This window comes from Maylandia zebra, linkage group LG16 (genome assembly GCF_041146795.1).
Source record: "Maylandia zebra isolate NMK-2024a linkage group LG16, Mzebra_GT3a, whole genome shotgun sequence".
NCBI classification, from domain to species: Eukaryota; Metazoa; Chordata; class Actinopteri; order Cichliformes; family Cichlidae; genus Maylandia; species Maylandia zebra.
In genome coordinates this window covers 30,886,118-30,900,395 of record NC_135182.1, presented here as the reverse complement: position 1 = coordinate 30,900,395, position 14,278 = coordinate 30,886,118, and the positions used below count along the sequence as shown (strand labels likewise).

General features: G+C 39.4%; 2 protein-coding genes and 1 long non-coding RNA gene across 4 annotated transcripts; all 3 read right to left on the bottom strand.

Annotated features, from left to right (window-relative positions):
- Positions 1–416: 416 nt before the first annotated feature.
- LOC106674664 (uncharacterized) lies at positions 417–2,369 on the bottom strand. Its single transcript, XM_014407635.4, has 4 exons — positions 2,320–2,369; positions 1,932–2,005; positions 1,445–1,839; positions 417–668 (listed from the first exon to the last, which is right to left on the bottom strand). Exons 3-4 carry the CDS (start codon positions 1,672–1,674, stop codon positions 590–592), a joined length of 309 nt encoding a protein of 102 aa, XP_014263121.3. The 5' UTR covers positions 1,675–1,839; positions 1,932–2,005; positions 2,320–2,369; the 3' UTR covers positions 417–589.
- Positions 2,370–3,233: 864 nt separating this feature from the next.
- LOC143413075 (uncharacterized) lies at positions 3,234–6,197 on the bottom strand. The gene is made up of 4 exons (XM_076875257.1): positions 6,141–6,197; positions 5,997–6,043; positions 5,525–5,904; positions 3,234–3,907 (listed from the first exon to the last, which is right to left on the bottom strand). The coding sequence occupies exons 3-4, from the start codon at positions 5,890–5,892 to the stop codon at positions 3,868–3,870; spliced, it is 408 nt and encodes a 135-aa protein (XP_076731372.1). The 5' UTR covers positions 5,893–5,904; positions 5,997–6,043; positions 6,141–6,197; the 3' UTR covers positions 3,234–3,867.
- A 4,834-nt stretch (positions 6,198–11,031) lies between these two features.
- LOC101485757 (uncharacterized) lies at positions 11,032–12,335 on the bottom strand. Of its 2 annotated transcripts, none has more exons than XR_191386.2 (4): positions 12,285–12,335; positions 12,137–12,196; positions 11,798–12,046; positions 11,032–11,409 (listed from the first exon to the last, which is right to left on the bottom strand). It is a non-coding gene; the product is annotated as an uncharacterized LOC101485757 (long non-coding RNA). The 2 variants fall into 2 exon arrangements; XR_013093443.1 differs by having other exon boundaries at positions 12,316–12,334.
- Between the last annotated feature and the right edge of the window lie 1,943 nt (positions 12,336–14,278).

Below are 14,278 nucleotides of genomic sequence, written 5' to 3'. Positions count from 1 at the left end.
AAACACCACAACCTGCCGGAGCTTTGATGCCATCCCTTTATGACCACAGAGTGCCCACCTTCTTCCACCATGTTAACACACCACATGACAAAACCCCTATACTCTCAAACTGGTTTCTTAAGCATGACAATGAGTTCTCTGTGCTTCAATGGCATCCACAGTCAGCAGATCTTAATCAAATAGCCTAATAACCTAAGCTAATCTAGGAGTGGTCCTCCTAACACAGCTGCACACTGATTTTAGTTGCACCTTCTCAAGTATAGATAAACAGTAGTTAAGCCTATGCAGCACACAAAGACTCATGCACCACTAGGCCAGCAGGGGCTGCACAGGGATCATGTTTAATATGAGTACCCACCACTATAACAGGACACACATAAAAGTGAGAAAGAGGCCATAAAGAAAATAAATACATCTTTGTTCTCAAATTCAAATTTATTACCACAGAGATAGATACAAAGTCACCATTATAGGCTCACTGTGTGTTTTACATGATCTAAAAGTGTGTTTGCATTTCTTGGGCCAAAAACAGGTTTATATTTGAGTAAACACAAGATTTTTACATCATAAAAATGATTTTTGTAATGTGTCACGAAGATTTCCAGGTGGAATGTGTTTCATGGAGAAGTCTTCTAGTCAGAGTCACTGCTGCAGGAGCTGCTGGAGGACTGCAGGAGGGATAAACACAAGATATTTTAAATACTCTGAAAGTATCTAGCACACTGATTTAATCTCAGTTTTATATCCTCCATTCTGAGTTACTGTAAAAGTGATGGCATCAGATCATCAAGGTTGTTGGCTCAGTGTGACCAACTGTGACAAATTCAGACAAGACTGAGCAAGTTATAAAAACATCAGTGTTGAAAGTCGATACTTGGTGAGTTACACTTGGATAAAATGCTTCACTGAAAATCGGTTTTCAGGAAGGATTGCGCAAACTTGCTAGTGTCATCATACCTCACCTCTGTTTGAACTGCTATTCAGTAGTGCAGTGCTGCACTCCTGAATTCTACCCTGTTCGTAGCCTTTCCCTTCCCAAATGTTCACAGCTGGGACACTGGCTTTAATAACCTTTACTCTAAAGCACTAGTCATGAAAACCAAAACAATAAGTCTTAGGTTGTGTGGAGCTCCGGGAAGCCGCAGATTTGTGTCAAAATCTGTGTGTGATCATGAATTTGAGCAAACCTATTAAGTTACTCATAGGTTTGACACTGGTATTATAAATGAAGGCACATGCAGCTACAGGGACTCTGCCCGAGGTCTCTTCCCCTTAGAACAAAACTTACTCTCATCAAGTGCTGCTCATAGGTGATCTTTGGACTGTCTTTTGGTTCTCCCTCTAATATTGTTGAGTATTTTTTATTACAGAAACTAAAGAAAATATAAAGCAGATCTAATAGCATAGCAAAATGTACATTGTTGCATAAATAATCATATCTTACCCCATGACACTTTTTTCCTTTCTTGTGGCAATGACCATGCTTGTGGCCATGTTTATGCTTGTGGTGGTGACCATGATGTCCATGGCCATGCCCGTGACCATGATGTCCATGGCCATGCCCGTGACCATGATGTCCATGGTCATGACCATGATGTCCATGGTCATGACCGTGGTGTCCATGACCGTGGTGTCCATGACCGTGGCCATGACCATGCCCATCACCATGTCCATGAGTAGATCCGCAGCCGGGTCCTACCACGTGGCCATGACCTCCAGATTCTCCACAAGGTGAGGTCACTGGACAGCATCCAAATGGACCAGGCTGAGGTGGACATGAAGGTGGTGGGGCAGGGCCTGGTGGACATCCTCCTGGCACTGGATGAGGTTGACATCCTCCTTTTAAAAATAAAATTTTGCTCCTTAAAATTCAATGAATAAATATTTACAAAAACAACTGAGGAATCAGGAAATAAAAGTGATTTCTTTACCTTTGTTATGCCTGAACATGTCAAATGATCTGATCTAAAACCAGAAACTCAAAAAACGTGGTGTCACCCGTTACCTGTTAATGTAAGGGAAAAGTTTAATTGTAATGATAACTCAGAGAAGACGGATAAAAAGAAAAATCCACCTTGAAAAAGACAAAAGTTTAGTTAAATGTTTTTAAACTGGTTAAAATATAGAATCATACGATGTATGAACAAATGAAATGAATATATAAGAAAGCCACAGCACAGTATAATTACTATAAACTACTCATCAGAAGGAAAGTTCACACTCGTAAACAGACTTTTGTCCATAAAACTAGAAATAGTACCAGATGCATAAACACATATTTCATGGTAATTATTCCTACATATCCACGAATGGACTTACTGTGTGTTGCACTGCAGATCAACAGACACAGCGTTCAGCTGACCCTGCCGTTTTATAAAGCCACACCTCTATTATGAAATCCATCTTACATCATCAGGGGCAAGCCTGAACTCCCACCACAAGATGTCATGCCATCATTTGTTAAATTAATCCCAGCAAACACAATGATGGATTTCATAGGATCTGTGTCTGGTGCAGCTACTAATAAATCATCAGAATCAGAATACTTTATTAATCCTGAGGGAAATTAGGGAATCATCATCATCAAATCACAGCCTTTGTGTTTGTGCTGTGTTACAATTGGAATGTCCGATCTTGTTCCATAGACTATATTCAAAACATAGAGACAATTTGCTGGTCTGCTGATGTGAAAGTGCCTCAAACTGTCATTTTTTTGATCAAGGTCAAGGTCAAATGTATTTATATAGCACTTTTCCAGACAGACGATGCTGCATAAAGCTGTGTGTTAAAAGCCAGGACATAAAAATATGTCTTTAGCAGTGATTTAAATTAATCAAGTGTTTGTTCAAGTCTAATATTTAGAGGAAGACTATTCCAAAGTCTGGGACCTGCCACAGAGAAGGCTCTATCGCCACGAGATTTGAGATTAGTCCGTGGGATGGATAGCATTAATTTTGAGCTAGACCTCATGGTTTTTCCTGGAGCATAAACAGAAAGGACCTCAGGCAGGTAAGAAGGGGCTTGGGTGTTAAGTGACTTAAGAACAAAAACTAAAAGTTTAAATTGGATCCTGTAGGAGACAGAAAGCTAAAAAAAAATTGGGGTTATATGCTCTCTTTGTTTGGCATTATTTAGCAGGTGAGCTAACTGGTACCAAACGGAGATGTCCAAAATAGTCCTGGCTCTGTAAAAGGACATCAGACAAAAAAACTGAACAGACCAGAAAAGAATAATCAGTTTTCATATTTATTTTTTCAACACAAGATAACCATATAGCGGAAGCTGATTATAGGTTTACACAAAGTGTGTGTACAAAAAGATGAATGTAGACTCTAGATTTTGTTTTCCCAACACTAAAAAAACTGCATTCTCTTTGATGACCAGCAGGGGGCAGCGAGGTGCAAAAGAATTTAATTGCATAATTTCACAGATATACTTGCTTCTGATTTATGAACTCGGTGAACAATTTCCAGATGGTTTTAGTTCTACAACATGTTATTTTTGAAAATCATGTTCCAGAGCAAAGAGACACTGAAGCAGGCTTTGCGTTAAGGCAGAGCTGCCTTGTGACTGACAGGTTGCTACCCCGTGAGAATGCAGTTTCCCCAGTTTCTCAGGTAGAGTTGAGCCACTCTTGTCATGTTCTAATTCAAAAACAAACATAGGAAAGCTCAAGGCTCAAAATGATACTCCACAAACCCAGATATCCAGTTTTTATTCATATGTGAATGAGCATTCTGTTTTACATATTCTTTAAGTTTAATGTATTTTTACATCTGTTAAAGTTATTTTTAAGTAAACATTAAAAGAAATGAGACAGGAAAGGCTAAGATAGTAATGTGTCCTTGCAGGTTCCTCCAGACATCTTCATCTAGTCAGAGTCACTGCTGCAGGAGCTGCTGGAGTCCTGGAGAAGAGACAGATAATATTTGGTGAATTCCTCATGCTGATTCTAAATTCTAAACTCTTGACTCAGTGGTTAGGATGAGGGGTTTATTTTTCACTTATGACCTCAAAATATCCTTAAAATTGGCTTAAAGTGTATATTTGCTGACCTGCTACAGTGCGGCAAAAAAGTATTTAGTCAGCCACCGATTGTGCAAGTTCCCCCACCTAAAATGATGACAGAGGTCAGTAATTTGCACCAGAGGTACACTTCAACTGTGAGAGACAGAATGTGAAAAAAAAAAAAAAAAAAAATCCATGAATCCACATGGTAGGATTTGTAAAGAATTTATTCGTAAATCAGGGTGGAAAATAAGTATTTGGTCAATAACAAAAATACAACTCAATACTTTGTAACATAACCTTTGTTGGCAATAACAGAGGTCAAACGTTTACTATAGGTCTTTACCAGGTTTGCACACACAGTAGCTGGTATTTTGGCCCATTCCTCCATGCAGATCTTCTCGAGAGCAGTGATGTTTTGGGGCTGTCGCCGAGCAACACGGACTTTCAACTCCCGCCACAGATTTTCTATGGGGTTGAGGTCTGGAGACTGGCTAGGCCACTCCAGGACTTTCAAATGCTTCTTACGGAGCCACTCCTTTGTTGCCCGGGCGGTGTGTTTTGGATCATTGTCATGTTGGAAGACCCGGCCTCGTTTCATCTTCAAAGTTCTCACTGATGGAAGGAGGTTTTGGCTCAAAATCTCACGATACATGGCCCCATTCATTCTGTCCTTAACACAGATCAGTCGTCCTGTCCCCTTGGCAGAAAAACAGCCCCATAGCATGATGTTTCCACCCCCATGGTTCTGGGATCTTTGCTCACCGTTCTCATGATCATTTTGACCCCACGGGATGAGATCTTGCGTGGAGCCCCAGATCGAGGGAGATTATCAGTGGTCTTGTATGTCTTCCATTTTCTGATGATTGCTCCCACAGTTGATTTTTTCACACCAAGCTGCTTGCCTATTGTAGATTCACTCTTCCCAGTCTGGTGCAGGTCTACAATACTTTTCCTGGTGTCCTTCGAAAGCTCTTTGGTCTTGGCCATGGCGGCGTTTGGAGTCTGACTGTTTGAGGCTGTGGACAGGTGTCTTTTATACAGATGATGAGTTCAAACAGGTGCCATTCATACAGGTAACGAGTGGGGGACAGAAAAGCTTCTTACAGAAGACGTTACAGGTCTGTGAGAGCCAGAGATTTTCCTTGTTTGAGGTGACCAAATACTTATTTTCCACCCTGATTTACGAATAAATTATTTACAAATCCTACCATGTGGATTCATGGATTTTTTTTTCACATTCTGTCTCTCACAGTTGAAGTGTACCTCTGGTGCAAATTACTGACCTCTGTCATCATTTTAAGTGGGGGAACTTGCACAATCGGTGGCTGACTAAATACTTTTTTGCCCCACTATATATGGTGATAACCTTTCAAACATATATTATAAATAACAGAGAATTTCAGTGATCTTTTTCAGGATGTATTACACAAACATGTCACGCTTCACTTGCAGCTGAATAACATCTACTTCCTGTTGTGGATAAAATATTTACTGCTGCAGTATTCAGACTTACCCATGATATTCCCTCCCCTTCTTGTGGCTGAACAGGTGCCCGTGTCCTCCCCTGTGTCTGCACCTACGCTTCTTAACATCCAGGATGATGGTGTCCATGGTGTCCATGGTGCCCATAGTGTCCATGGTGTCCATGGAGCCCGTGGTGCCCATATCCATTACCATATCCCCCATAGCCATTACAATATCCCCCATAGCCATTACCATATCCCATATAGCCACCACTATATCCCCCATGGTGACCACCAACTCCGGGATGCCTGAGGCCGAGGTTGAGAAGTCCACTAAGAAAGCCACTACCATGTCCGTGGTGACCATGGTGGCCGTGGTGGCCGTGGTGGCCGTGGTGACCATGGTGGCCATGTCCATGATGTCCGTGCCCTGGAATTAGTCATAAATTAAATCTTTAGGATATAAATTCTAAAAGAAAAATCAAATCTGCAAAGCACACATGATGAGCGCTGTGTATTTACCAAACATTTCAAAACTGCAAAATTCAGATCCTTGAGTTCACCAAAATCTGTTCAGAAAATAAAACACAATATATTCAAACATAAAAAAATTACAAATTACATATATACTTATTATCACGAGCAGAGATTCAGTGTTAAACTTACTGTTCACCGGAAAGTTGATCCACTGACTCGCCTGTCACCTGCCACTCTTTATATGTAAAGCCACACCTCAACCTATCCCATGCTGAACACCCATTACACACGTGAGCCCACAGTTCAATGTAACACAAAAATACGCTTAGATTTGATGTTCAGTTACTTAGTGAACAGTGTGATTAACAGGGCTCTTTGTTCCTGCATTTTTCTCGTGCCAAACAGGTGTGATGATACCAGGAACAAAAACCCAGATCTGTTCAGAGAAAAGGAACTTCATAGAAAACTTTGTTTTTTTTCTTAGAGTTGTTTGTTTTGTTGATATGGCTACACAAACAAAACTGTTTTAAAGGCATTGCATCCATAAATAAAGGGACCTGGTCTAGCTGTTAACATTTTATGGTTGAAATTATGATGATTAGCCATTTTTGTTTGTCAATTCTTTCATTTACATTTGTCATGGAGAGCTCTACTATGAACGGTGTTAAACATCCCCTCGGTATTTTTCCATTATCTAGATTCACTTACTCTAATATTGTCAGCTGGGATACCCCAGTTGACCCCCTATATGTTCACATGATCATATGACTCTTCTTCCACAGAAAATGAGTGTCACCATCTCGAGTCAAAGACGTCGTCAGATGATGGTGATTAAATGGAGATTTAAAAAATATATAAATATCACAAAAGTATAAGAGTAAAATGCATTTAAAGGGTTTGAGGGTAAAGATTACATTCACAAACCAGAACTCAAACATGGACTTAGTCTACATTCATAATTCAGCAAATCAGTGTAGATGTCCTGTTTCAGGATCATATATAAATGCTTATAAAACACTAAGAACAAATAAAAAATACAGTTGCATCATTATTTATGACTGATGTTCATCAGTAATAAACACAAAGACCTGACACTCCTACTGTCCTCATAGAGGTCTGAGGTAGCTTCCAGGAATGATGATGCTGTTTCTGGAGAACTGATTGAACCTGCTCACTGAACAGATTAGGTTCTCATGTTACTAGGGTGATTCACCTTTTAGTACAGAAATCCCAGGTTAAACCTGAAGTTACCTGGGTAAGATGAATTCATGCTACCTGGTGCAGGCTTCAGGTTAGTTTTCACATATCAACAGATAAGAAATCACCACATGCTGACCAATCAGATCCTCGGACAATAGCGTCACTGTTCCTGGAAGACACCTGCTGGCACACAGAGCATACACCGAAATACAGTTTAATAAATCTAAAGTTTAAATGGATCCAGTTTAAAGTTTCAGAGCGCTAATGAGCAGCTGTCACCTTAGAAATAAACAGCTGCACTGAGAGCGCGCTCAGAGGTAAAAGAAGTAACCTGAATTAAAACTTTCATTTTACTGTTTTATGTGCTGAATCACCATATTAGTAACTTTAATCTCTCATCTTATTTCTATAAACGTTTTACTGATATATTTTTATGTTCTTTATACATTTCGAATCACCATTTGCTTCCAAGAACGCTCTTTTTTTAAAAGCAGCACCCACTAAGCTACAGAGTCACAATACAAGGCTTTCAATTGTACATTATGTGCCCAGTTATTAAAACACATTAATAAAACAAAACATTCGTCATGACCACACCAGCTACTGGACTGCAGCCTGAAAAAAAACATGCACATAATGGAATAACAGGAATGGTTTTAATGACGTCAGCTATGTGCTGTATTAGGTGAGGCAGGGCATTGCTGCAGAAAGCAGTCGAACTCGTTGACTGTGACTGTGAATAAAGGATAAAACATCACGGGACGTCCGTGTCATGGTGGCTGTGCTTCATGTTACTGAGTCAAATTGTTAAAAACCAAAAACAAACATTTGGCCTTATCCGAGTAAGCAATGAGGAAAAATTGTTTATTTTAAAGTTCTCTGGTGGTGGTGGTGTAATAACTGTAGGCTCATTTAGATTACGCAGGACATCCTCTGCTCTCTGCAAGAGTAGCTTTGTATAATTCAGAATTCAGAATAATCCTCATTTATCTTATACAGGGTCCTTGTACCACCCCTCAGTGTGTACCCAACGTTTTTTTTTTAGTTCCTCCCCCCTTAAGAAATCATTCTTCTGATTGGTTGCCTCTCATACACAGAAGCTTTCAACTGCTGGGTTTTCAGCCTGAACTGTGTGCTGAGACAACTATATAACAGTATGCCCTATCTGTGTCATCATACAGAGCCAAGAGAATATAAAAACTTGTACATACTGCCCTCCTGGTTTGATCCTTTTCTCATGCTCAGTGAACACCCACCACTTTAACAGGATGTATGTGACAGAAAATGAGTAAAAACCATTTAAAAAAACCTGTAAATTTTAAACTACTGTATCCCTGAAGGTACAGTCTGAGTGCAAAGAGATGTTGCTGCTTAGTTTCTCTAAAAAAAATTGTATACCGGTACAAAAGTGTCAGATGTCTATGGGCACGTCGCACCATAGTTTCTAGCCTGTTGTCTCACATTTGTCTGGATGAACACTTTTTAATCCAACACAAGGAAAGATCCGTGGTTTCTGTCAAAGGAAGCTCCTATAGCTCGAAGTGTGCTATGTATTCTATTCTATTCATTTCTGCTTTTTGCCATCCTGTCAACTTGTTTAGCATTACTCAGTTTCTCAGTGTAGTTCTGTTATCTTTGGGTCGCTTCCTGTTTTAGAATTGTTTCTTCTGTCTTCTCTTCTTCTTTTACTTCCTGCATTTTGCCATCCATTGTGTTTTTCTTCCCAAAACGTATTAGTCTGTCCTGTGTTTGAGCACATCTTGTATTTTGTTTATTCATGCACTTTTCACCTGCAGAAATAAAAGAGTAGTTACCATGGCCAGTCTTATCTTTGTCCTCCACCACACATCCTTACATTTCAAAAGGCAGAGGAGACTAGTGTGCAGGTTACCTGCAAGCATTTTTAATTGTAACTAAGTGTGAATCACCATAAAAGTTAAGGTGTCCAGATTTCAGCATGGACTTTTTGTCACGTTTTTAGTTTGCTGGGATCCTGAAACCCTCCTCACTTGATAGAACCTGTATAGAACCTGTTAATAAACAATCTCTCTCCCCTACTTTTTCTTCCTCCTCAACCTCATCTACAGATGTTTTGTCTACTTATAGGAAGAACCAAACTCTGTACTTCTTAAGGAGCCGATAAGGAGCCGGCTCGCGTCGTTCACGTCAAAGAGCCGGCTCTAAGAGACATTTCGTTCGCGAACGACCCATCACTACTAGCCGTGTCTGGACATAAACTCCGCTGCAGGTCCATATATCAAACGATCACATGGCATTACTGAGAGTTGAAAAACTGTCTAAAGTCTTTCATCTTTAATAAAATGATCAGCGTTCTGCTCTACCAGGTGTAACAATTGAGTTTAGCATCCAGGCATCCATGAAAACGGAATTTATGACATTTAACGGAGTTAGAAGTTAGCAGGGAGTTAGCTCGCTAGCTTCTATCTAAATACAATATAGCATGTCCTGACTGCGAGGTTTTGGAAACAAATTAAAACGTACAGCTCTGCTATCACTTCCAGCATAAATGAAGACAGAAAACTAAAAAGCAGTGACGTTTGTAGGGTTACTGAAGTTGGGCTAGCTGGTATATAATGATGTGCTACGTGACCGCTAGCGACACAGCTATGTTAGCATAATATAAACAAGCTAACTTTTTTTCCACTCGATAAAAGTTAACGTGAGTGTTCTCGGTGGTCAGGAACAAATGTAATCGCATGGCAGGATGCTGTAAAAGGACCAAACTTCAGCCAGGAGAACAACTGAGATAATCCATCCACAATACGAGGTTAGTCATTCATATACTCCTGCATGGGCTGGGCTGTAGTTACATCCTAAGGTTTTAAAAACTGAGCTTAAATAAATGATTAGCGGTAATAAAAGCCGAGGGAGGTCAACAGTGATCACTGACTGTTTTAGGAGCTTTTTGAGATCAAATAGAAGAAAATACATAACATTAAACATGTTAACAACACAAAAGCCATATTAAACGCAGAATACTTTAGGCCCGGAAGTAGGATTCGTCGTGTCATCACTGAACAACCGGATTCTAATCCTCTCAAACCTGGCACCTAGTCGATACTTTTAGGTTGTCTTATTAGAGTCATGAGTTACACACAAGTAAGCCCATAGTCTGAGGGTGAAGTGCTCTAATGGAATGATACAGTACTATGCGGTTTTTAAGATAAGATGGGTACTGAGTATTCAGGAGCCCCCGTCAGTATTCCTGCTACAGGCTTCTGTATCACCATCAATGATGGCTCTGCTCACCCGTTACCTGTTAATATGAGAGAATAGTTTAACTAAAAGGAAAGATTCACTGTGAATAAGACAAAAAGTTTATTTGAATGATTTTAAACAGGTCAAAATACCCTGCCTTTCGCCGTACCACAGCTGACAGCCTCCACCCGCTCCGCGACCCTCAAAAAGGATAAGCGGAAGCGAATGGATAAATAGACAATGTATACAAAAATATAAAAACATAAGAAAGCCACACCACAGTGTAATTACTATAAACTACTCATCAACTTCCTGTGTATTTTTTTCTCTATAACGGTGCAAAGTCCACACTGGTGACTGTGTAAACAGGTTTATGTCCATAAAACTAAAAAATAGCATGGACACATCGATACACACAGATTTCATAAAATACTTAACAAATAATTACCGTGTCACTACTAATAAATCATGGTCTTTGTGTTTGTGATGTGTTATTATTGCTATGTCCAGTGTTGTTGCATAGACTATATGTAAAACATAGAGATAGTTTCCTGGTGCGCTGATGTAAAACTGTCTCAAACCTGTATTCTTTTCATGGCCAAAAAAAGTTTGGCTCTGTAGAAGGACTTTGGCACAAAAAAATGACACAGACCAGAGAAGATTAATCAGTTTACATATTTATTATTTCAGAATTTTATTGGCACATTTTCAAAAATATACCTGCTTCTGACAAATGATCTCAGTAAACACTTTCCAGGTGTCTTTATGGTGACTTTAGTTCTAAAACATATAGTTATTTTTTTAAAATTATGTTCCAATTAAAAGCAAAAGTGACACTGAAGCAGGCTTTGCTTTAAGGCGCAGCTTTTTTAAATATGTGAATCAGCCTTCTGTTTTACACATTATTTATATTTAACTTATTTTTTCTTATATTTGTCAAACGATTTTTAAGTAAAGGATTAGATACTAATGTTTCCATGCAGGTCCCTCCAGAAATGTTCATCTAGTCAGAGTCACTGCTGCAGGAGCTGCTGAAGTCCTGGAGAAGAGACAGATGATACCTGGTGAATTCCTCACACTGATTCTAAATTCAGTTTTTTAACTCTTTTTGGCTCAGTGGTTAGGATGAGGGGTTTATTTTTCACCTTTGACCTCAAAATATCCTTAAAATTGGCTTAAAGTGTGCATTTGCTGTCCTGCTACCTGCTGAATAACCTTTTGAAAACATCTTATGAATAACAGTATTTCAGTGATCTTTTTCAGGATGTATTATACAAACATGTCACACTTCACTTGCACCTGAATACTGAATATTTCCTGTTTTGGATAAAATCTGCACATTAGTAATATTCAGTCTCACCCCGTAACCATCCTTCCCTTCTTGTGGCATCTGATGTGCTTGTGTGTGCGCTTATACTCATGCTCACATTTCTTTTTATTTCCACCACTGCCAACACCTTGTCCACCGCTGCCAACACCTTGTCCACCGCTGCCAACACCTTGTCCACCGCTACCAACACCTTCTCTGCCAAATCCACAATCGGCAAGGCTAATAGTGCAGCCAAACTCATGGCTGCTGTCACCACCTTTTCCGCCAAGGCCAGTACTGCAGCTAAAGTCACTGCCACCACCTTGTCCACCACAGCCTTTTCCTTGCCCCCTTGAAGATGGTCCTCCTATAATTTGAGGTAGATAGACTGACTTTTCTGGGGGTATATAGGAAATATTAAAAAAAAAAGACAAATGATGGGAGCTGTGATATTTACCTTTTCCCTTATCAGCCATTTCCAAACTTTAAACCTCACACACTGTAAGTTCAGTGAAACCTGTTTAGAAAATAAAACACAACATATTCATACTATATCTGAACATACACATTTACGATCATCAGCAGAGATTAAGTGTTGAACTTACTGCGTGCTGGCAATTTGATCCACTGACTCACCTGTCACCTGCCACTTTTTATATGTAAAGCCACACCTCAACCTGAAGTATGCTGAACGCCTATTTAAAGGTCAAATATAATGTTATAGTCTGCAACTGACCATGCACATACTGACAAAACCAGAATTACATGTTGATGTAAGAACACACGGGTCAGAGTAACACACAAATGCACTTCGATTTGATGCTTAAGTACTTTGTGAGTGAACAGTGTGATTGACAGGGCTGTTTGTTCCTGCATTTTTCTCATGCAAAACAGGTGTGATTATATATGTTATATCATATCTGTACAGCCTTAGAAACAGGAACTTCAGAGAAAGTTTTTTTATAATTTATCTTTTATAATAGTTGTTTGTTTCGTTTGCAGGGCTACATACTCAAGTCAATACTGTTTTAAAGGTGTTGCATTCATAAGTTCAATCCTAACATTGGCAGTTGGAATTAAAGTGGTTATCACCTCACTAAGTTAATTTAGGTTTTTCCCATGTGTTGACATGATCATATGATTATGATCCCTATGCGTGTCACCATCTCCAGTCAGACACATTGTCAGATGACGATGATGAAATGGTAATTAAAAATGTAGAAAGACCATAAAAATATGACAGTGAAATGCTAAATATTCTCAGGTGAGTAAAGCAAACTATTCATCTCATTATTTGCACATTAAAATAAACATTTTAATTCCAGTTAATTATTTTACCACTGAGGTGATAAAATGGAGCCGGATGTTCTCTCAGCTGCAGACTTGGTGCTGTTTAAGGGTTTGACAGTAAACATTATGTTTAAACTTCAGAATTCAAGCATGCAAATTAGAGGTTGGAGGTTGGCACAGATTGGATGTCCGGTTTCAGGATCATATATAAATGCTAAAATGATTCAAATTGTAGCGAAAAATCTTATATTTTATGCTCATCAGAGAAACACACACTTGACGCTCCTACTCTCCTCGCAGAGGTCTGAAGCATCTTTCAGAAACAGTAATGCTATTTTAGGAGAATTGATTCAGGAGCCTGGTAAGAAGTGAACCACCTCTGTACATAAAGCCCGGGGTTACCCTGACGTTTCCTGGATAAGCTGAATTCCTGTTACCTGGTTTGGGCTTCAGGTTAGTTTCCAGATTAGAGATCAGCAGGTATGAAATCACCACCTACTCAGATCATCAGAAAATACATCAGTACAGGTGTTAAATACCTCTAATGGAACACAGAGCATACACCAAGAAGCGTGCACAGATCCTGAGGCAGAAACTTGATATATAAAGTTGATAACCATCATCAGAGTGGGTTTTTATCTTTGGCTTTTTTCAGCTGATTAATTATTACACAAAAATTATTTTTGAATTCACCAACTTGGCTTTTAGAGGATTTTGCCCATTGTTATAAATACCTCCAAATACACTTGGTCCGTCCTTTCAGGTAACAAACAAAGGTTAACCTGAAACCTCGTTTGGCACTGATATTATATTTTTACAGAGTTGAAGAAGATGCAGTGAAACCTGCTTTCTTAGCATGTTGTCACGCCTCCGACTCTGAACAAATATCAAGATGGATCACACTGGATTAACCAGTTGTGAAGCTTTGTTATGTTTGTTTCCAAGTGCACTTTTTTTCCCCCAAAAGTGACACTCCCACTAAGCCACCAAGCCACAACACAAGGCTTTTTTTTTTTGTACACTTGACACACAGTTCTTCTAATAAATTAACTCTTTACCACACAAGCTGCTGGACTTCAGCCTAGAAAACATAATGGTAGGATTGGTATCAATAACCTCAGCTATGTGCTGCAGTAGGGGATGCAGGCATTGTTGCAGAAAACAGTTGACTGTGAGCGTAAATAAATGTTAAAACATCATGAGATGTGATGGTGGCAGTGCTTTGTGTTACTGAGTTTTGCTGGGATCATGAAACCCTCCTGACTGCATAGAACCTGTTAATGAAAAATCTCTGTGAGTCTTTCCTCTA

Bases quoted from the DNA above. Each gene is read 5' to 3' on its own strand.
- LOC143413075 (XM_076875257.1), bottom strand. From the start codon at position 5,892: ATGGACATGGCCACCATGGTCACCACGGCCACCACGGCCACCACGGCC. The intron at 3,908-5,524 runs GTAAGTCTGAAT...TCTCTTCTCCAG, and splicing joins AAGGGGAGGGAATATCATGG to GACTCCAGCAGCTCCTGCAG.
- LOC106674664 (XM_014407635.4), bottom strand. From the start codon at position 1,674: ATGGACATGGTGATGGGCATGGTCATGGCCACGGTCATGGACACCACG. The intron at 669-1,444 runs GTAAGATATGAT...TCCCTCCTGCAG, and splicing joins AAGGAAAAAAGTGTCATGGG to TCCTCCAGCAGCTCCTGCAG.